At 38.9% G+C, this 24244-nt stretch overlaps 2 protein-coding genes across 4 annotated transcripts; both read right to left on the bottom strand.

Moving 5' to 3' along the window:
• Nucleotides 1–200: 200 nt before the first annotated feature.
• Nucleotides 201–2868, bottom strand: kcns3a (potassium voltage-gated channel, delayed-rectifier, subfamily S, member 3a). The gene is made up of 2 exons (XM_028566791.1): nt 2790–2868; nt 201–1601 (listed from the first exon to the last, which is right to left on the bottom strand). Exon 2 carries the CDS (start codon nt 1546–1548, stop codon nt 247–249), a length of 1302 nt encoding a protein of 433 aa, XP_028422592.1. The 5' UTR covers nt 1549–1601; nt 2790–2868; the 3' UTR covers nt 201–246.
• A 3514-nt stretch (nt 2869–6382) lies between these two features.
• On the bottom strand, nt 6383–24016 carry wdr35 (WD repeat domain 35). Of its 3 annotated transcripts, none has more exons than XM_028565600.1 (28): nt 23593–24016; nt 23352–23469; nt 22255–22326; nt 22019–22111; nt 21804–21932; nt 21475–21608; nt 20837–21002; nt 20595–20740; nt 20162–20287; nt 19399–19584; nt 19129–19164; nt 18962–19022; nt 17865–18009; nt 17391–17460; nt 16947–17000; nt 16746–16855; nt 16429–16648; nt 16261–16341; nt 15770–15906; nt 14384–14587; nt 13686–13832; nt 12927–13059; nt 12683–12793; nt 11735–11899; nt 9948–10088; nt 9692–9848; nt 8924–9164; nt 6383–6907 (listed from the first exon to the last, which is right to left on the bottom strand). In XM_028565600.1, the coding sequence occupies exons 1-28, from the start codon at nt 23614–23616 to the stop codon at nt 6757–6759; spliced, it is 3558 nt and encodes a 1185-aa protein (XP_028421401.1). In that variant the 5' UTR covers nt 23617–24016; the 3' UTR covers nt 6383–6756. The 3 variants fall into 3 exon arrangements, with proteins under 3 accessions (XP_028421401.1, XP_028421402.1, XP_028421403.1); XM_028565601.1 differs by having other exon boundaries at nt 19129–19161; XM_028565602.1 differs by lacking the exon at nt 19129–19164.
• Nucleotides 24017–24244: the final 228 nt, after the last annotated feature.

Raw genomic sequence — 24244 nt, 5'->3', positions numbered from 1 at the left:
CAAGCCATCAACATATTATTTGTCACGACACAAGAAAAACAGACTTGCATTACATTTAAATACTAAGCCCCCATTTATTTTAGTTTACAGTACAAAACAGTACATATTGCAGCTCATCCCTTTTCCCTGCTAATGTGTCATGGTCACATTCTTTTACAACTTCTCACGGGTGGTGAGTGAAGGAGTCTGTGGGGTAAAGGTTTTGACATTGCATCCTGGAACTCTTTAGAACTTGCTGGAGAGGGTTCATGTATTGCTTTGTCTGAGATCAATATGTCTTTGCTTCTCATAGAACTTGGAGAATTTATTAAAGATGTTAGTAATGGGCAGAGCCACGATCAGCAGCCCACAGATGATGCACAGTGCTCCTATCAGCTTCCCAGCAAGCGTCACGGGAAAGGTGTCCCCGTAGCCCACTGTAGTCATGCTAATGGTGGCCCACCACCAGCCAATAGGAATAGTCTGCAGCTCTGACTCTTTGGATTCTGTCTCTGCAAAGCAAATAAGAGCAGAAAACATGGAAATGCCCACAGACAAGAAAAGCACCAGCTGCCCTACTTCACTGGAGCTGTGTCGCAGTGTGGCACCGAGAGAGCGAAGGCCAGCTGAGTGGCGAGCCAGTTTTAGGATGCGAAAGACTCGCATCAACCTCAAGATCTGCACCACTTTGCCAACATTCTCCAGGTCTGTGTTCTCAACTTCATCCAATTTATCACAGGCTAGAGTTACATAGAAGGGCATAATTGACATCAAGTCAATAATATTGAGGGGGCTGCACAAGAACTTCCTGGCTGATGGCGCAACAGCCAGACGGAGAATAAACTCTGCAGAGAAGAACAGAACACAGAGGCTCTCAAAGAAAGTCAGCACTGGGTTTTCAATCTCCTTCTCATTGAGATCCACTTGATGGAAGTCCGGCATGCTGTGGACGCACATGGCAACAATGGAGACAAGGACCACGCTTAGGGATGTTACAGCCATGACTTTGGCTGAAGTGGAGTAACCTGGATTCTCAAGTTGAATCCAGATATTCCTGCGAGAATCCGCACACCAGGAGCCTTCAAACATTTCTATGTCTTCCTCCGAAGCTGACAGCTCCTCAGTAGATGAGTCCGAGCTGTGGAGCTGCAGGTCATCGCTGCTCTGATCCCAGCACTTCTCTCCAGCAAGCCCCATCAGTTCATGGAATTTGTTGCTGCAGCAGAAGTCCAGGTGGCTCTCCTTGATGCCCCAATACTCAATCTCTTGAAAAAATGAGACGATGCACAGCCCGTCCACCAGGTGGATTTTGCCTGTGAGGTAGAAGTTGAGAACGTAGCCAAAAAAACGTGGATTGCGGTCAAAATAGTACTCCATTTCAGAGGGACTGAAGTCATCGCAGAGCTCCAGGACTGCTTCTTTGGAGCTGCAACACAGAAGGCGACCCAGACGTGTCTGCGGGAATTGTTTCAGAACATTGTGCTCCATCCGTTGTTTGAACCCACCAACATTGACATTTATAAAGCAACCATCAGGGCTGTGGGGATGAAGGATCTGTCCATACATCATGATGAGGCTGCTAGATGCCGTTCAGCTATTCTTGGTGAAAATCTCTTTGTTGCCTGCACACAGAGACACTGAAATTAACACCTCACACATTCTTGTCATTTGATCACATTGATGTGCAATATATCAGAGCCGTCAAGTGTCCAGCTGCGTCTGGGTTTCTGGGGCACCCTGTAATGGAATGACATCACTTGTTTATTTGCAAACTAAATAAAAGAAAAGAAAATGTTTCCATCAGGCATTTAAATTTACATAGTTACATTTTGTGTCACAAGTTACACACATCTTGACAGTACTCTAAAGCAGTGGCTCCCAAACCTTTCCATGTCAAGTAGGCTACCCCGGCCTAAACTGACACAAATTAGACCAAGGACCCCCATTTGATAAGACTTTGTCTCAGGGTCCCCCATCTGACAGGATTTTTGCTTTCAGATATTTTATTACAGAAAATGTACGAAACCCATGACTAAAATAGTCATATATTCTGTCATTGTGTTGTGGAATTATAGTAACATTAAATTATTCCTGTTTTTGCTGGGAACCCCCTGTAACCCCCTCAAGGACCCCTGGGGGTCCTCGGACCCCCGCTTTAGGAACCACTGCTCTAAATGCATTTGCATGCAATGAACACAAGTAGTCAACTTTTTAAGTTAGATGTTTATGCAACAGAAATAACCTAAGCCTGAAAACAAGAACTGGCTCATTAAATGGAATGTATTGGCTGCCAATGGCTCAGGGCATAAAACTAGTGCTGATCAAATGATCATGTAGGCATGTCAGTGCACCATTAGTGTTTGTACAATAAACATATGATACCAAACGTTTTACATACAAACATCGACTTGGTATTCGTCAAGTCATCCATATCTGCTGTCACTCCTGCAGCTCTTAAACGAGCAGCACCGACTGACTTGTATTGTGTTACGCACGGTAATACAGAGTTAAAAACTGCAGTGAAATGGCAAACCAAGGTCAGATTTGACACGTTCTGCAGCAATAAAACTTCTCAGCGTTGTAGACTCCAAAAATAATTGATAATAATGGCACATAAAAAGTAAAAGACGAAAGTGAAATAAAACCGACTTTGTGCGCCAATTATAGCCTGAGGACATTGGGAGTTATGCACCAAAAAATCCGAAAATTGTGCAAAAAATATTACTTAGACAAATAATGTCGCTGCAAGAGAATAATAGTCCCTGTACAACCATGTGTATAAACTGGAGGAAATGATTACAGCGGCATACCTGGCCATGAGTTGTTCCGGCGGCGCAGATGTGCCGTGGCTGGTTCAGCTCAGTCCGGAGTGAACAGCGCAGGTACAGGACACGTTGCAGTGGTGTGGTGTTTCTGAGTCCAGCGCAGGGCGGAACGCAGCATCTACCAGGACAGTTGATCACCCTGCTGCCACATTATTCCCCACCAACCGGCTGTTTTATACAACTTTAAACTTTAATGCGCTCCAGTGTCCAGGTGCGCCAGATTATTTAAGGTGCCAATTGTATCACTGTAAATATTTTATGATTCTTTGGCTAAGTGCTCACATCATTCTTAAAGGGCTGCCTTCTGTTTCTCATTTGTTTCTTAATTTTGTTCCTCATCTTATTGTGAATATTTTTGGGGTTTGCTGTGCTGGCTTTTTGTCTCAAAGAATATTAAACGTTTTGGAAAAAACAGCAAAACTAAAAGAATAAAGCTGAGGGGGATATATCATTATTTTAAAATACAATATATATATATTTCAAGGAAAGTGCCCATTGCCCATGGTTGGATTTCAGCTATTGATGTGTGAAGGGTGCTGGTCCACAAACCCAATGTTACACTCTTCTGACATATTCAAATGATTAAACACAGTCACTTTTTGCTGGGTGTGGGCAACTGAGTATATATATATATATATATATATATATATATATATACATACAGTAGGCTACATCCCAATTTTCCAGTGGATCATTCACACACGCACTGTTATGCAAATATAAAACCCAAGTTTGATGCAGAGTTTGATGACCTGGCAGCAGAGGGAGGAGTAAAAGTGTTCAAGAGAGATAGGGAATTAACATTGTGGAAAAGTGAGGATATTCCCTTTTTTAAGACCTGGCTAGCAGATATCCAACTTGCTACATATGGAGAAAGTAAGATACAATGTCTCTCTCAACTCTGTAGCCTTTGACGAAATGTGGCAACCATTTTTGTCTTATCTATCAAGAATGTATATATATATATATATATATATATATATATATATATATATATATATATACACTACCGGTCAAAAGTTTGGGGTCACTTAGAAATTTCCATTCCAGACAGAATACCAGCAGAGATCAGTTGCATTGTTTTTTTTAATCAGGGCAGCAGTTTTCAGATTACATTATGTGCTTACATAATTGCAAAATGGTTCTCGACTGTTGTAGACAGAAGTGGCAGAAGAAATGCTTGAAATTCATGTTTTTTGGTCTAAACGTCATACCCAAATTAAAAGTGGTACAGCTCCCATATACTTTGACACTTAGGGGTGTGCCTGATATCATTGGAAAGGAAACATTCTCAAGTTGTGTCAGGGTGATTCTAGGCCTTACTGACACAGAGTTACAGAGGCTAGAATGGAGATTTTTTATTTCTGTCCAAGTTATAAATCTGTAAAATTATTAAAATACACTGCTGTAAACACATCTGACAGGTGACAGACAACACAGCATTAGCCACGTCTCAGCTTACTACAGAAAAAAAAATTCAGAAGCTAAAAGACTCAAAAATGGATTTTATATGAATTCTTTTCTACAAATATGTCTGTGCGTTTTTATTTCTATTTGAAAAGTGCAAATAAAAAGCCAAAAAACTACAAAATACAACACTTCTCAAATGCACAAACAAACCCACATCAATCACCTTTCCAATGATATCAGGCACACCCCTGAGTGTCAAAGTATATGGGAGCTGTACCACTTTTAATTTGGGTATGACGTTTAGACCAAAAAGCATGAATTTCAAGTGTTTCTTCAGCCACTTCTTTCTACAACAGTCGAGAACCCTTTTGCAATTATGTAAGCAAATAATGTAATCTGAAAACTGCTGCCCTGTTTAAAAAAAAAAACATACAACTGATCTCAGCAGGTATTGTGTCTGGAATGGAGTGGAATGGAAATTTCTAAGTGACCCCAAACTTTTGACCGGTAGTGTATATATATATATATATATATATATATATATATATATATAAAAATGTATGCATACTTCGATACAATATTTTCTTTTTCATTTAGCTACTTAATTGTTAGTCTATTGTTATTGTTTTTTGCTTGTCTATGGGTGGGTTACTTTGCTGTGTTCTGCTGTGCTTTGTTCTTGTTTGTTAAACAGAAAAGCTATAAGTAAAATAGAAAAAAAAAGAAAAAAAGAGAGGGATAGGGAAGATTTAGTGTTTCAATATGGCTAAGGTGGCAGTGCCTAACTGTGTAGTTAGTGACATGAACCTCTAAACATGACCTATTACTATCTGGAACACTTGAGATCAAGAATATTAGCCTTTATGGGCCCAGCAACAGTGAAAGCTGGTTTAAAATACTAAGGCAGCAATGTACAAAAACTCACAGCAGTTGTTGTTGGTAAGTAACAGACATGTATGTTAGTATCAGCATATTGCTACTTCTTTATTTGTGGACGTGAAGTATAATTCAGGGGATAAAACAGTAACTCCTTATATAAGTGTCACTAAAAAAATCATTGTGGCCGTGGCCAGGTTGGCTCAGTGGGTAGAGCAGGCGCACATAGACCAAGAGGCTTATGCCTTAACGCAGAGGTCCAGGATTCGAGTCCGGCCTGTGACGATTTCCTGCATGTCTTCCCCCTCTCTCTCCCCTTTTTCACCTAACTGTCCTATCGATTAAAGGCGGAAAAGCCCAAAAAAGAATCTTAAAAAAAAATCATTCTGGCCAAGATTCAGAATCAGAAAAAGGTTTTATTGCCACAATAAGTACACTTATGTGGAATTTGCCTAGGTGACAGGGGCATACATAAACAAACATATTAAAGATTAATATAAAATAAACAATAAATATAGTAAAATAAAGATATATTGAGAAATGATTAGTCAATGTAAGTAATAATGAAGACGAATCAAGCTGCAAACAACTCTGTAGTACCATGGGTGTCAACAATACAATATCCTTTTGCCAGGCATACCAACTTATAGAAAATGATGCTAAACAGAACACTGAGTCAGCTGAGACAAATTGACTGCTCTTGATGCAGTAGCCTTCTCACTGATGCCATTTCCTGACAGTAGATGGCAGGAGACCATTGTGTCAGAGGCAAGTCAACATGGATCACTGACATGTAACCATTAGTGTTGTGTGAAATACTTACCGTGATATCAATGTTGGTCAAGTTTTTAAAAATCATTTCAGGCAAACATTTTTGATCCAAGACAGCAATGTAAAAGGCTAAAAACGTGCACTCTGCAAACATCATCCTATCATGTACCAACAATTAAATCCATGATAGACACAGCGTTTCCCTTTGAACCATGTCCTTCTCGTTATCTACCAAACTGAACTCTGGAAAGCACGGATCAAATTCCACCTAACGATCTGGTTGGATGTACTCAAGTATTCCTTACAGATGGTCAGCACAGATACGTATTTGTTATTTACTATTCCCAAGTGGAGCGGTGTTCTCAGGGAACATTACGGGTGGTGTGGGTATTGACCAACAGGTTGGTGATAATGGTTTGAAAGCCTTCTGTCCTCTGCCTAACAGTATTTCCCACATCATGTACAGCGATCAATAATGCAACATGAGAGTAAAAGTCAGCATAATGAAATCCAAGCAAAAATACGTTTTAAATGAATGTGACCGTTTATTCACCAATTACCTTCATATGAAACAAGTTAACTAAGCAGTTCTTTCGATTCAAATATTACAATATATTTTACAACATTGAAGGTACAAAAATACATTAACTAAATTATTAACAGCATAAAATGAAGCTTGCTGAACATATAGTTTGCTATGTTTTGACTGTGCACACAGCGTATGACAGTTTTAGTTCAAGAACTTTAAGCATTAAGTTGAAACCAAGTGCAGCTATTTCTACGAGTAAATAATTTCAGTTCATGAGCTCCAAAAACATATAAAAAAAGAAACATATACAATACTTTGAAATGTGGTTTTCCTCCAAAAAATGAAGTTTTCTTTTGTGATTGAGCTTCATGCTACAGGACAGTGACACAGTGGGCAGCAGTTATAGTTGCTGATCTCCTGCCCTAGAGCGCAGTGCTTACACACACTGCACATCCAAAACTGGTACTCCTGGATCGGTAGACCTGTCACAATGCATGTGGGTAAAGTTCCTTCCGTCCTAAAAGGGGAAAAATAGATGTACTGTAGTTGAAGTCAGGGAATATTATGATGTAGTAGAGAAACTTAGTAAAAGGATTAAAGGACAACAAGAGTTTTAGAGAGTGGCCTTTTTGTCAAATTGTAATGATGAATGCATACGCCACATGTCCCTGGTCTTGGTCTCTAGAGCTCTAGCTTAACTGTTTATTGTCTACTACCTACAACTGGGTGTAGCACCCACTCACCGCAGTGCTAGTGTTAGAATAGAGCACCAGAGCCAAAAACCTACAAAACTCTGAGGCAAATTCACAAAGAACAGATTGTGGCTGCTGATAGCACCATGAATTGCGCATCACTTGCAACTACTATCTGCCCCGGCTCAAGGTCTGATTCACAAAAGATATTGTGTTTATATTATAGCACCAACAAACCCGTTAAGGTGAGTGAATTTCTGCCTTTTTTGGAATCGGTTTGCAATTATCTATGAGGCAAAGTATAAATGTTGCCAGGGAAGTGCACATATGGGCTATTGTTGCCCAGGCAACAGCCCATTTTCTTTCTTTTTCCCCCCCTGTTGTGGCTGCATTTTTACGATAAGCCCATCATTAGTAAAGTTACATCAAATTAAATCGCCATATCATTCAATCTTGTGTTAATTTCTTTTGCCCTCAGCGATGCCCTTTGCCCCCAGTCACGTGACTTTGTTTATATTCTCACACAGTGCACCACATGTGAAAGAAAGTGTACAGTCCTACGCCTTCACGTGAGTTTTGGAAGTTATGGAAATAATGACAAATGCGCTGTAAATAGTAAAAACAAATATCCACTTAAGCTTCAAAAATGTGCAGCTTCAGCTTGTAACGTTTGCGTCACGTTGTGCAGCATTGCCTTATATTAACGTATCGTGCTCCGGTTGCCTTGCACCAACAACAGAGTCGGCAGAGCAATGGCAGAGAGAAAAAGAAATGTTCAGACAGAGGCATTCCTCAAAACTTCAGGCAAGCATTTTAAACTTGTGATTTAATATCCCAGTCTGTCAGTGCTGTTCGGACTGTAAAAAAAGATGACATGATTTGAAGCGGAGGACACCTTATAAATGCGCTTCTTTACCACCAACTGTCTATCCACAGTTCTGTATCGATAGTAGCCTCGTCACTTGTCACTTTTTCTCTGTCTCTTGTAGCTAATGTGACTGTAAGGTAAGAAGCTAATAATTTGAGTGTAACTGTGTGTGGCTGTAAGCGCTGATCTAAGTGAATTTGACTGTTTTTGCATTTAGGCTCATTTGCATAGAATGAAGCCTATTTGACTATTTGTAAACTCCTAGCATTCCCCCCTTTTCGGCATTATAAGAGAGCGACAATAATAAAGACCCAAATGCTGCTATTTCAGCCTACAGGAACTCGCTCTGTAATCTATTTCATCTCCCAAAATTCACACATACTGTTGGGTATACAAATCATCTAAATAGCCATTGTTAGAGAAAATATATGGATTATGAATATAGCTAATTTAACATTTCGTTGTAATAATCAACTGCATTTGGGCTTGAGACATAACTATTTTTTGTCTTTTGCCCATAGATGAAGCAGAGAACTTTTAAAAATGAGTTATAGTTGTAGTAATAATACATATTTCACAGACCAGGAACAGTATTTTTGCTTATTTAACCCCACATAAAAGTAATGTAGGCTGTTGATACAGGAATGTATTTATATTTTAATAGTAATAATTTCAAAACACTCCCCTAATTAACTGTCAAAGCCATTACAGATGTTCCTCCCTATGTAGATTCAGACACACTCATCATGTCTTTAATATGTTTGTCATGGTAATTAGTGAATCTAAGCTAAGCTAACCTTACCATGGAACATAAAAATTGTGTGCATAACATTTTCCAACTCTGTGTAAGAAGGAAAGACTCCCAAAACATGTACTTTAAAGGACTTTTAAATAATATGATAATGGCATTTTGCAGCCATGCAGTGTAGGTGTTTGCAGCCAGAGTTGGATCTGAACTTATTGGTGCCCTCACCCCTCTGATGATCCGTACACGTCCGTTGTGAGGTTGTCCTTTGGGGTGTGCTTGGTGAAGATCTCCAGGGCCAGATCCTCATAAAGCTGCCGCTGTTCAGGGTCCAGACTCTCTAGGGACTCCAGCTTGATGAAGGCCTGTGAGCATGTGCTGAAGGCCCCATTGGCTGTGGAGCAAATGGCGAGCAGAGAGTAGATCTCCACCGCTGGGATGATGTCCTCATACTCACGCAGGTGAAGGGCTTTACAAATGGAAAAAAACAGTAAAGAGATGGACTTCCACTGACTCTGTCTGGTTGTATCTATTATAGGAAACTAATCTGGCTCAATATAGCCCAAGTCCCAAGACTGTCCAAGTCAAAACATTAATTTGTGAAAATCAATACTTTCTCATTCTTAGATTTGTCCAGGTTCTTCCTCTACTTTTATTAGTTTGTATAGCTAGTACAGATATTGATCTGATGACTGAGTACTGTCCTAACTGTTTACACAAATGATGCTATGGTATCTTATATAATGTATTAATGATAAACCTATCAGAATGATAACTGCTTCAAAAATGTGTGGAGAGACAACCTGGGCAATACCATAATTTATGACTTTGTGTTCTCCATACATGTGAATCTAATCAACAGTCTAAAAAGAGGGAATGCACTATATAAACTAAATAATAGCTCATGAACTCAACTCCTGTCCTCGAGTCGGTGTGGAATACACTGTAATAACAGTTATTACATTATATAGTGAAGTGTCCTATGTGATTTGGCACCTGTGCGCATGGCGTTCTCCATGTAGCCTTCGTAAAGCTGCCTCTGAGCAAGCAGAAAGAAGTGATACGCCTCCGCTCCACGCCAGGCACTGTCCACAATACGATTGTCTGAAGAGGTTGCATCTTCCTCAAGCAGCCCAGCAAGTGCAGATGTTGCCTAATTACAGTATTATAATTTTTATATATATATATATACACACACACACATATATATATATAACTGTACGTATATACAGTATCGGTAGCAATATATTACCTCAGACTTCTTCCCTTTGGCTTTGCTTTGCTGTGACGTCTTCACCTGCTCGTGGTAATTTTCAACAAGACGTGCCGCCAGCACATAGAGCTTCTTCACCCGCAGTGGTCGGGCCCCTTTCTTCGCTTCCTCATCTGCTATCTGTGGCGACAAAGTCCATGCCCTCAAACAACTTATTCCAGCAATCAACTAGCTGCATATCTCACACACACACACACACACACACACACACACACACACACACACACACACACACACACACACACACACACACACACACACACACACACACACACACACACACACACACACACACTATAACCGGGGGGTCTGGGTGTCCTCCCTTATAACATTTTGAGCATCAAACACAATTTCCTGCATTCTTGAGAATCTTTATGCAACAATTTATGGTGCACATATCTTCATTTATGTAAAGGAAAGTATTATTCTCCTGTATTGTTCAAAACTTTCTGCATATTTAAAAGATCACACGTGTATCGGGATAGTTTTTTTTTTAGGAATCATGTACAGCTCAACAACAAATTATTAGAAACAGTTAGAACAGTTAGAAATCGGAGAATAAGACCTTGTTAAAGCCAGAAGCTCCAAAGTTTAAATCTACATAAAAGATATTTAAAATCACATCTTTATTTTTCACGCTCCTGTTGTGATCTTTAAGCCACTGATGAAACACAAGTTGACACAGTTCTTGTTTTCCGTACATGATATGAGGGGATAAGTTATCTTTCATATTTTTTGACGGGGGATCTCTTCTAAATATTAAGGCCCTAGGTGTTATACAGTGCTGCTCATGAGTATAGGAACCCCATGCTAAAGTTGACTAAAAAGAGGAATAAAAAAAATCATCTTTTGGAAATTGATCTTAATGCCTTAATTGAAAATTAGGAAAAATCCAACCTTTGAGAACACCACTTTTCTTTGTGAATGAATAACGTATCGTAAATAAATAAATGTTCTTCCTTAAAATACAGGGGACATAAACATAGACACCCCTATGTTAAATTCCCATAGAGGCAGGCAGAGTTTTATTTTTAAAGGCCAGTTATTTCATGCATCCAGGATACCATGCATCCTGATAAAGTTCCCTTGGCCTTTGGAATTAAAGTAGCCCCACATCATCACATAACCTTCACCACACCTAGAGATTGGCATGGGGTACTTTCCATAAAATCATCTCTCAATGCAAATCAAACCAGCTATTAGGCTAACTGAAATAAAACCATGCCAATCTCTAGGTATGGTGAAGGATGCATAGTATCCTGGATCCATGAAATAACTGGCCTTCAGAAATAAAAATCTTCCTGCCTCTATGGGAATTTAACATAAGGGTGTCTATGCTTATGCCCCCTGTATTTTAAAGAAGAACATTTATTTATTTACGATACATTATTCATTCCAAAGAAAATTGGTGTCCTTAAAGGTTGGACTTTTCCAAATGTTTTTAATTAAGGCATTAAGATCAATTTCCAAAAGATGATTTTTTTTATTCCTCTTTTTAGTCAACTTTAGCATGGGTTCCAATACTGATGAGCAGCACTGTACACCTTTATTCAAATTATTAACCCTTAAAATACTGCTCTCAAGGTGCTGATGGAAGCTGAAAAAATGAATAATGCCCATTCATTTTAGCTCCGCTCAAATTCTGGCTTTATCTTTCTGAAAAAGATCTCTTCATCCGAGGGTAGAAATCACATAAAACTGCTTTTAAACTTTTTTTTCTTTCATGAAGCTATTTAAAAGTCATGAGCATTCAAACAAAAGCCTACCTTAAACATGAGTTTGGCTGCATCAAGAAAATGGTGGGCTTTCCGATACAGTTCCACCGCCTCTAAAGTTTTATTCTTCTCAAGAAGATGTGAAGCATATTTGGAAAGAAGAGATTTAATCTCCTTCATGTTGTGGGTCCTGGCCAGTTCCACTGCTTTGTTCCACTGGAAGGAAATTACAACATCCATTCAAAAACAATACAACAACAATATTACTTTTGCCTGTAGCTTTTTAAATATTGTATTTGTGCGCATTACCATTTTACCATTTAGATCAATCAATTTGTTATTTGTCACATGAAATCATATAAAATTAAAATTTCAGTGAAATGTTATCTGTCAGTTCCTTCAATGTATACATAATAATAATGATAATGTGTATGATTGGTGGTCAGTCTCAATAACATGAGAACCCACTGTATTTTTCAAACATTATGGGGATGAGCCAACAGGAAAGTTAAGAAAACAGTAACAGTGAGGGCCTGTTCATTTCATTATCAAAAACACAGCATTAACACAGCAGGAGAAACCACCTACAGAGTAGAAGGGAATAAATTTGGACTAACTAACAACTTCTCCATTTGGATTAACACAGGTTCAATTAGAGCACAATGTAACGTCCTTTAAACTAAAGACAGTTGTGGCTAAAAGTAGGCAAAGTATATACCAGCTGCAGATTACAGTATTTATGAAAAGAAAGTTCTTGATTTTGTCCAAACCTGAGCAAAGAACAGTTAAACAACCATCTTAAACCAAATGTTCAAATTGACATTGTAAAAGAAAGATTTGAGAGCAGCATTTACTGTACACTCAACTTCTGAATATCACTCAGGAAGAGGATGGGAGTGGGAGGACAGCGGGTGCCACAGTGTGTGTGATTGCTGAGGGAGTGCTGTCTGTGTGTCACTCCCAAACTCTGGCGCCACAGGTTTTCTGTCTGTCTCTCACCTGGTTCAGATGGACACAGGCGTCAACGGCAGCTTTGGGCTGGTTGCACTTGAGGTAGGCCTTCACAGCTTGTTCACACATGCCCACAGTGGCAAACATTCGTCCAATATCCTGAAACACAGAGATCGGGACAATAGAGAGTTGGTTTTAGGGATTCACAGTCATTGATGTCTGAAACTTCTACACAAAGCCCAAAGAGAATATCAAAGAGCTATTTTTGGTCAAATTTGAATCTCTGGCTCACCGGTAAAAGTTTATGATTCTCTGGCAGCACAGTAGTCAGCTTTTCGAGGCTAGAATAGTCCTCTAACATGTAGTAGCATTCTGCCAGCCTCTCCTGGTTACGACCCTGAAGGTAGTACTGTACTGCATTGACCCTTGAAACAGAAAGGATTTATATTTAAAACCTATAGTAAGGCAGAGTTTCCTTTGATGTTAAAGTACAGGTTTAAATTTTTTCAGACTATCTTAGAAGAATACTCACATGACCATAAAGTACACTGACAAAGTTATTGGTTGCCCTAATTAATTGATATAGCTAACTCAGACTGCTGAAGCCTCACATTGTCTTCGGATGACAGTCAGAATGCACAGAATGAAAACTGTGGATTTTGTCCTCCATCACGAACACTGGACTGATGTCAGGAAGGAATCACTTCACAGTACAGGAGGAATGATTATGATAGTGACTCAATAACTGAATGTAAATATGGACATGGTAGCAAGATAGAATTTATGAAATGTTCATTTATCCTTTAATGATGGAATATTTTTATTAGCATTTATAATACCATACAACTGAAGAGAATAAGGGCTTATTATCTTCATTTTTAGATGCTTGGGATCTACAAAATATACTGCATGGTGATTGAAAATCACGAGAAAACAGATACACTATGTATAGCATATCACAAATAAACTAGCATATTACAAATAAACTTTTATACTACATACACAAATACACTAAACAAGAAAAAGTAAAGTTTAATTTAAAATTATATACCACTTCTGTCTGTCAGCAAAGTAGTCTCCAATTGCATTGTACGCTTGTTCCAGCAGAGTATCATCACAGTCCCCAGAGCCAGTTTTGAGCAGCTGGAGCACCCTGAACCAGTCTCCCAGCTTGATCCTAAGGCTGATGGCAAGGTCCCTACAAGAAACAAATCATCAACTGGCCATGATGCCTAAAGAACTGGTGGCATTAGATAATGCTGACATTAGGGCTGCATGATAGGAGGAAAATATCTAATTGGGATTATTTTGACTGATATTGCAATTGCAATATGATTCACGATATTTAAGGGAATGATCATTTTTGTATCGTTATTCTCATTTTTATTAGAAAAAATATTCAAATTATAACAATGATTATAGTGTGATTTTTGCGAGGATCTGTACCAAACAAATATTGTTATCTTTAGTCTGTAGGATATGATTTGTAGGCTGGGATGTCTCAGCACAACAATACTTCCTTCAGAATGGTTTGACACATATTTTGCCTTTAACAAATATTGCGGCCCCCCCTGCGATTTGGATATTGCACAAGTCCATATTGCGATTTCAATAAAATATTGATTTATTGTGCAGCCCTAGCTGACATTTAAAATGACAAACTGGACAAAAGCACACAAGAACATAATCGATTAGTGGAAGTTTTGATGTCACCATCAAATATGCCCCAACAAATATGGCTAAATGTACCTGCGATCCATATCCAGGTACATCCGCTCAGCTTCCTCAAACCTGCTGAAGTAAGCTGCCACCTCAGCCTGTTTCATGGGCTCGCTGTGCAGGTTGCCCAGTCGTTTGACAAACTCAATGCCCTGGTAGTCTTTGCAACGGACGAAGGCCTGTTCAGCCGTCTTCAGGTCCAGTTTCTGAAGGGCTGCCTCAGCCAGAAGACGCCTGGCAGGTTTATAAACAAAAGAGAGATTGGGGGTAGTTACTATCACTAGTAGGGCTGCATGGCATGATGTGTATGCAAACATCCTTATACCCACTCTGATAGGATTAATTAAGCTATTAATCTGTGTGACAATCCATGACTAAGACTGTTAATTGTAAATATAAATCAATATCTACCTTTACTAAATAATTAATATGTCGATTATGTCTATAATCAATCCATCTATGTCAAACCCAATGATTCTATCACTTTATGACTCTTACAGACTGAAACGGACTCACATTTTTTGATGTTGCCAGATTTTGAGTGATGCTGCAAGAATTGACACACTAGCCTGAGAAAACACATAAGCTACAGCGATGACACTGCTGCTCCAAAAGTCTTACCATAAATCTCTCTGCAATAATCCTCCCACAACTGGGCCCTATTTCAGGTAGAAGGTTTTCCAAACTCTCAGTCTAACCCTGATGTCTGAGTTGATTTACCCTGAGATGGGAAACTCTGAGTTTTCGGTTTCAGAACAGCTGATATAAGTTGGTTCAATCAACTCAGAGTATGTTCACGCGCGTGCACCACCTCAATAAAAAGGCAGCAGGAATGGAGCCATGATACTATGATTCACCATGGTAACAACCACAAACAAACGGGTCGGAGGAAATACTCATGCGCACATACAGAGTTTAAAAAAAGAAACACAGCAAAAGAGAGAGAATTCGCGTGGAAGAAAATTGCTGAGTAAATGCGTATATTCCAATATTACTGGTGAAATGATATTGAACCTATAATCCATTTCATTTAGGTGCTATACTGCGGTCAAAAAAGTACTAGTCCTACTAATCCCATTCTGAGGCTGCAGCACCATCATTAACATAATTATAATCCATAATCTTTTATTTCAAAGGGTTTAGCCTACATCATTCACCTGCAATAATAGCCTACTGTGGAACTCCTTTTTAATGACTCTTACTGGTTTGTGTCCAGGGAACACTACAAAAATGTTTAAAACACGTTTCAGAGCGAGTCACGCTCTTCTGATGGCGCTTTAAAGTGGCTTTACTAATATGCTCTGCATCCCCAATGTTGTAAAGAAAACTGCCGTTTGCATTACTAAAATAGGGCCCTTGAACTTAAAGCCATGTTTTATGCTGAATCAAAAGTAAAGATCAAAATTTTGCATTTACCAGAGTCTTGGGTGAGGATTGTCTTCAATGAACTGTGAGGCATCTTCAATCCCAACTTTTTCAATCAATGCACGACTGTCTCTCAGGGAGCGGATTTCAAAGTTGATGAGGTTGTCTTTGTTAGGCCTCTCTGGATCCTGCCAAGCAAGATCCCATAACGGATCGTTTAATTAAATCAACAAATACAAACTGCACCTTTCAGCACTTTCAAGGTACAACAAAGTAGTTATGAGAAAAGCTTCTCTTTATGGCAGTTAATACTATGAAGGGAGGAATTCTTATAGTTTTGCAATCAGCTGTTACCTCATTAGTCAACTTAATAATCAAGACAATTCAACAGAAGTTTAAACTATTGCAAATCCATCTACTTTGGAATATTAGTAGGCAAAATAAACCTTCAATTGAAACTATGAGAAAATAAGTATCTTGATATTAGCGCAAGTGGTTATGTTGTTGTGTTCTCTCAGGTGCTACTTTTCTCAAAGGTTTACCTTCATGATTTCATCAAGCAGGACAGATTTGATTTCCAGGTCTTCAAAGTTGCAAATGTACCCAGATGTTTGGATGGGTTCCTGTTTTTTTTTTTTTTTTAAATACACAATGTTTAGTAAAAAATAAGACAATTCAGCTGACCATCACACAAACACCTGAGCACTCACCTCTGGGTCTAGGTTCCTGAAGACATACATCCTGGTCTTCTCCATCATGGCAAACAGATCAGGATTGTCATTAGCCCACTTCATGTCCCACACATCCTTGCGTTCGAACTTCGATGGATCTCCTGCGGATGCCTGGTTTCCTGTGCTGTCGCCAATGGAGGCACGAACTTCCAGGTCCAACAAAGTCAGCACGCCCGCAATGTCGATAATGGCCAGACGACTAAAGAAAGTAAAAATTACATTTTATAACAGTGTTTATGGTTGGTTAACAATAGATATCTGTAAGTTTATCCTGCATAACACCAATCAATGCTTGCCTGGAGTTGCAGTTCAAGGACAGATAGTAGGCTCTGTTGTTCAAAGTGTATTTATGGATGAGAACAACATTTGGGAGGCTGTATCTATGGATGGTGCCAGACTCACGACCCTGTAAGCACACATACACCCAAACACTCAATGTTCATTTTACTTTTATTGCATTAATCAAAATTGTATAATTAAACCAGAGATGTACATACCACAACCAGGGTCTTATCTGTTGCTGCAATGCAACAAATGGGATCTCGAGTTGCCTGAAATGACATGCGAACCATGACAAACCACCGTGAACATGACAAAAATCACTTAATTGTCATTGCAATTATTCCTTTTTGAGCTAACACTTTATTTTAAATCAAACTACTATTAGTAGTAGTTTATGTGTTAAGTAAATCAATTTCATACTGAAATTTTAACATTTCAAAAGTAAGGCTTGAAACAGTTCCAATGAATTAAACCCCAGAAAAAAGTTTTCTTTTAATGTCTTAGACCAAAAAGGGCTTCACAAACAGTAGGTAGAGAGATACAATTAAAAAAAATTTTTACAGTATACTGTAGGAAAAAGTAAGACATTTTTTTTATTTTGTGCTGCAACCTGGATGTTACAAAACCTGTGCAACTTGAGGGATAAAAATGTCTCTTACTGTGAAGGCTTTTGCAAAATCTGGACTGCTGTCATTGGCTCCAGATGGATTACTGTCAATGTGATAAACCCTAGAAAGGCAGGAAGTGAGAATGAGAAAGGGCCAGAGAGACAGACAGACAGACACACAGTTGCCTTTTCTACTGAGGTGAACTGTTGTCCAGGTGCTAGGATAGCCCTGGCAGAACATTAGGTCATGCCCAGTCTGTTTGGAACCTCAGTGGCATTTGATTCAGATGAATGAATCCTTTTCATAGCAGTGTCAGTACCAACACCACAGTAAACCCGTGGTTTTATCCACTGACTCATAGAATCTAGCCTTGTGGTTATCTTGCCTTTCTGTAACTTTCCTTGATCTGCTTGATGTGTACTGTGGGCGTTCTATTTTATAATAAATACAGTTCGTATGACTTATAAAATGTAAATGCAGCTCCATTGTACTGTAAATGTTATGCCAATGTCTGAAAAAACTCACCTCTCTCTTCCCTCCTTCTTAGTTCTAGTCACTTGGTTGATTTCAAGGGCGGTTAACTTCTTTGCCACTCTGTACTGCCATAAGTAGAAAGCTTCTTTGGATGCAGCAATCACGTGTGTCTTGGTCATTGTGACAAACAGTGGATCTGACCAAGTAAAAATTAATATCAATGTAGAATGTATGTTCAATCGTATTTGGGAGCAACTAAATCAATTGTATCCACCTCTTTTTTTGTCATGAAATGTAAATTGTGTGTGCCCAGCTTCTGGCATCAAATTTCCAAAGCAAAGGTTACCAATGTCACCAACTAAGAGGATTTCTTGTCAAACCATACAATTCACTACATATACTGTACATAAATAATAATTAGGTTTTCACATTTTGGCAAATTAAGATTTGTAAATCATTGTAAATCTTTATTTTTTGTAACTTTAAACTAGGCACAACTCAGTTCATGTTTTCTGTGTGGATAAATACAAGAAGATAATGCAGTGTTCTCTAAATGATACACTTGACTAGTTTGGCAAAAAAAAAGCCATCATGAGGCCACAAGAGGAGACACCACCAAAAGGCACACTTGAACTAACTCTCTTATTATTTAACTTTGTGGGATATCTGAAACCCGTTCAGACCCACTAAGTCCTTCAAATCTGCAGACTTTGAACCGTCTTTGCCTGAGGTTCTAAGCAAACATTCGGCCAGGTCAAGCAGGGACAGAATGCTGAATATTTGTGAGATATAAAGATGCCCAGAGCTCACTGTCTGTTTGCTATAGGATGCTGTGAGCCCATGAAAGATGTTACTGTGGGCTGCAGGTGGCAGAAGGCCAACCACCATTACTCTCTATACAGAGGGTGTGATCTCTCACATTGACTTGAAGAAATACACCATCCTTATGGGAAATTAGGACTTTGATCAACCCACTGTTGTGCGACAAGAAGATTATTACAGAGTTCACTTCTGTGTGCCAACTGTATGCAAGCTTGAAGGGCACACGGCTTGTTTAGTAGATGGTATAATGTAAGAAGGTTCACAGAAAATGCAAAAGAAAGTGGCATCACAAAATAAGTATTTCTTTCTTCACTGTATGAACTCACCAATGTCAATGTATTTCGAGTCCAGTGGAGTCCCAATGGAGTTGCACAGAATCAGGACATACTGAAAAACACACAGTAGTGCAACATTATTCAACAGGTCAACTTATGATTCTTTATCAAAACAAATAGTCCTCATTTTGAGTGTGTGGTTTTAATTTGTACATTACCCTTGCATGGCTTCCAGACTCTAACTCAGCATCCTCCTTTGTGGCAATTAATTAGAAAAACGGGAAGCGAGACAGCAGAGAAACATTTGTGATCCTTACTATCACTCTTTCTCTTCGGTATCAATGAATAAGCTTGTAAGAGTCATACAACATGTAACTAGAGAATTAAATGCAATGTTTTATAAATCATTACAAGTTTTTTTGTTGTTGTTGCTTTCCTCTCACTGTTGCCATGTTAGGACATACTGTATAATCCGGAGATGTTTGTACCTGAGGTTGGGTGTCATCTGCCTTGCTGGCCAGGATGCAGAAGTCCCCTGAGGTAGTGATGGACATCAGGCTCTTGACATATTTGACAAACTTCTCGTTGTTTTTGGTGTCCCAGAATACAACACAGTACTCTTGCCGCTCTGGCTTTGTGTATGCATACACCACTGTGCTGCTACAGTAGCCCCACTGTTAAGAGACATAAAAGAGCTGGTGAGGTTTACCCTCTGTGCGGGGCTTTGGAACTCTGGGAAGAAATATGATCAAACAAAAGACATTCCTTCAAATGACCAAACATTTTTTAGACAGATCATACAAGCAAGGTGTTGTCTATGCAGTTCCACAGAGCGTAGACGGTCGCTTCATAAAACTACAACAATATGGCTAGTTTGTATGTATTCTTTGACACACACCTTCTCTGTAAAAGAGAAAATCAATGGTCCAAAGGACCTTTAGACACCTAAAAATTAATGGAACATGTAAAGACTGCCCCAATATCTTCCAAACATTCTATTGATTTAAAGCTGATTAATATTACTGTGACAGAGTGTTTATTCAGATGTGTGATCAATGTCTTTATGGAACCAGGTTTTACTTACTAGTTTTTATTGACTCTGCCCTGATGACTACTGAGCAACTGGCCACCTTTTAACCATATTTGTGCCAGATTAAGTGTTTTTATTATGTTTTCTCTGTCTATGAGTGTTTTCAAGAACCGTTTCTTTGCCAAAAACTTTAATTAAAAGCAAAACACACATGTTGTTACCTTGTAGTCTGGTCTTATGTTTGCGAAGTAGATGTAGGAGTCCACAGCGAGGCCAATACGCAGCCCTCCTCCCTCCCAGCCAACTCCTGTCATCTGCTTCCCAGGAACTTTAAGAGTTCTCAGATGCTGTTTAAAGGGAGTTATGGGTATGCAAGGGATGGATTTTAATTAATATCACTGACTCAAAGCCTGTTTTGCCAGGTGCTGAGACTTCTGGCTTTCAGAGCACAATTCTCAGCCTACTTGCATTTTCAACCGCTGTAGGATGGTACAACAACAGAGAAACTGGCATGGCAAGGTACTTAATTCTTAAATTATAATTTTTTTTTTTTAAACTATTCCTTATCATCTCCATTCCATGTAAATTATTATTGTTAGTCACCATAAACCATAAAACTCTGTATAAGTAAGGGATCAAAATCTTCACCCTCACCTCTCCAAATGGTGTGTAGAACTGCACAACATTGACTTCTTTCTCCAGATTTGAGGCTCTGAGAGAACCTGCTACCGCCAGAACACTGCCACAATGATTCCACTGGATACTGACCACATTCATCAGAGTGTCAATAAACACTGGGTCTGAAGAAAAAGGCAGCAGCATAGCTCATCAACATTGGTAAACATTTGAATCATTGAAGTGTAAACTGGAAAATTTGAAGGTTTCTTTCTCCTTACTTTCATCATTCTCGTAGCGCATGACCTGGCATCTTCCATTGTCAAAACAGATAGCAAGACATGGACAGTCTGGTTCAACGTAACCCCCAGTTCCTGCATACCAGTGGATACCTGCAATACTGACAGCTCCGGTCGCATTGGTGAGACAGCCGATGGTCATTTTCATCTGAAACATAACATTAATTATTTTGTATTAATTTCACGTGGATAAACCATGCAAAGTGTACCTTTAAGCATTAAATGGAAGTGGTGGTGGTGTGCTTTGCTATCTAGCACTTTGACATTTTCAAGTTCTACACTTAGGGGCTTTCCAAAATCAACTTTGATTACCGGTATTTCTGGATCACTAACAAGATGATATCCCACCATTTAAAGCTTTAAGTAGGCTATTGAATTGTCCCACAATATACAGAATAATAGATTATTCCTAGACCTGCTGTTTTTATGCACGCAGAATGCTTGCACCTTTGAAAATACCATCTCTGCGTTGCCACTCCCTCTGCACATTTGAATCTGCATTGCGCCTACACTTTTATTCATAAAATTAGCATCCTCTGAGTCAGGAAGCCATGTAGTTCTACATGAATAAATACTAAAATTAACTGACATTTCTATTTTACTTAAGCTTAAGCACTCACTATGAAGTTTCCTTGATTGTCGTAGATTTGTACTTCCCCATTGGCCATGCCGAAGAGGAGGATCTTGCTGTCTGGCGACCATGCCACATGAGCAAGCTGATTTCCCTTTAGCTCCTTTCCCCAAATCCGGTTTCCTAAAAAAAAAAAAAGAAGCATTAATTCTACATTTATCCTGCTGCACATGTTCATACTCCTTCCCTCAGTATGTAAACAAAGCATCGTTGTCAAGGGAGCGTTAGTGATTTGATGCGTAACCTGGTTGGAAAAAATATTGTGATTGACCTCTATTTATTAGATTTTTGGCAGTAACACTGTAAATCTGTTTTTACCATCTACAGATCCAACAATGACTGCTCCATCTTCATACACAATGCAGATCTTCTGACCGTCAGCGTTCCAACTCATACTCCTCACCACCGACTTGTTCCGGTTGTTGATCATCTCCTCGTACCATGCACCTTTGGAAGGGTCAAAGACAAACAACTATTAAAAGCCACATTTATTACAAGACAACTTGCTTTTTTGATTTGTTGACAGTAATCACCTTTGTAGAGCATCCATACAATGATGAGTCCATTCTGGTCACTGGTTGTCAGCTTCTCATACTGTTCGTTCCACGTGACCACTTGTACTGCGCCTGCAGGTGTAGTAATCATGAAGGGTCAGATAATGTTCCAGTGGCTCGCTCAACGTGTGTGCACCAACAGAATTTTGTGGACCCTGTCTGTTACTAACATAGTGTAATGACAACAGGTCGTGTAAGTACTGAATATAACTTACCACTATGTCCCTCTAGAGTTTGGTTCATTGACAGATTGCTGGGTGCAGCAAGACCTTTAAGTTTAGCATCATCTGTTGAGAAGTAGTGCAAGAGATTAGGTTCAGGATCTCAAAAATGTCCAAGCAATTCTTAGTGACAAAATTGTTAAGAAACTTTTTAAAAAGACACAGACTTGTCTACAGCATTAGAGCAGTGGTTTGTAGTTAATAAATACCAGCACGTAGTTTGTATTGTTTATTTCCCTTTACTGTTGGTGGTTTTCTCAGTTTGTTTAACAAAATAATAACATAATAGTGGGTCTGTCTGACAGATGGAACGTACAAAGGTGGCACTATTTCTACTTACAGTGACTGAGGCACCAGAACAGAGCCAAAAAGCTTATAAAAACTTTCAGAAGATTTCTTAAACACTGTAAGAGCCGTTGTTTCAAAAACCCTCAAATCTCAATCACATGGGTATTACGTAATGACTTTGACTGTAACAGATACACTTTAACACAAAGCTGAATGTATGGAAAATGAAAATTTCAAAATTAATCAGTTTATAGCTGACCACTTTTATTCTATCCTAGAGCAATATAAAAGCAATAATTACATAAATATATCTAAATATATGTTAAATCTGAACAAGGACACACTGACAAAGAACACCTGAAACCAGGCTGCGCAAACATCAGTGTATTGGTAATCAACAGTGGACTTTTTTATTATTTGTCCTCTTGGGCTGGACTGCATTTATATTTCATTATTATTACTGTTTTTATAATTAGGTCATCAAGTCCTACAAATCTTTCAAACTAGAAAGGAATTTAAACAAGTGACATGAGTGACAGTACTCCAATCATTTTAGGTGAATATGGGTTCTTTTTTTATCCGGCTATGGTGCAAAGCACTTCGCATGTCAAGCAACTTTGCATTTTGTATTGTATGTGTTCACTAGAGTTCCTTTATAAATAGGATTATAATTTTCATGCAAAAAGCAATTCACTTGTGGCTTTACCATCGAAGGCCATCAGGCCAGGGGTAGCTAGAAACTGCCTAGAAATGTTGTGTGTACCAGGACTGTGCAGGCTGTAAGCTCCATCCACTGAACTTACCTGTCTGAGATTCAAGCTTGAGTACTCTGAGGAGACCATCGTCTCCTCCGCATGCAATGAAACCTTGATCTTTGTTCCAGGAGACACATTTTAGATGGATATTGTTGGGGATAGCAATCTATAAAACACGGAAAATTGAAGCCACACTGTTAACCAAAGCTCTGTCTTATCTGACGTATTGATAGGTGGTTAGGTAACGTTAACGTTTGTTAGGTGGCAGAGCACAGGCACTGACACTCACCTTCTTGCTGAGGTAAATAAACATGACAGTGGTGATAACGGACCCCTACCAACCCCAAGTAAATTGCTTACGGCGTAGTTACAATAGTTAATATAGCAAGACACTGATCTAACGTCAATTAGCTAACTAGACGGCTAAAGTCAGCTAACTTTTTCAACATTGCTATGCTAACTTAGCTAGCTACATCATGCGGCCTCCATCTGGTGAACGTAACGTTAGCTTTGGTAGTTACCTGCCTAACGCAACACAGTTAACATACCTAACGTAAGTAGCAATGACGGTAAACGTTAAATTACGATTATAGTTAATAACGTTAGCAAATGTATCGGAAAAACAGTTCAAATTGGAAGTTTCATTGCTCTAACTAGCTAGTCCTCAGAGGCTGTAGCTTCCCTCGGTCTCCCTTGGTAACCGTAAACCGGAAGAGGGTTAGGGTCTTTCTGGTAATTGTAGTTTTTTTCTTGTTCGCGTTCTGGTGATACCGTCCTTTTGGCCCTTTCACTAAAATGTGATAGTAAATAAGTAAGTAAGTAAACTTTATTTATATAGCATAACATGTATTACATGAGCCGTTAAACATTTTTTTTATTTTGAACTCAATTTTCCAGTATTTGAGAAAAGGTAACACTACTTTATTTCACTATACAGGAAT

Source organism: Perca flavescens, chromosome 20 (genome assembly GCF_004354835.1).
Source record: "Perca flavescens isolate YP-PL-M2 chromosome 20, PFLA_1.0, whole genome shotgun sequence".
NCBI lineage: Eukaryota > Metazoa > Chordata > Actinopteri > Perciformes > Percidae > Perca > Perca flavescens.
This window is presented reverse-complemented; position numbering and strand designations above follow the sequence as displayed.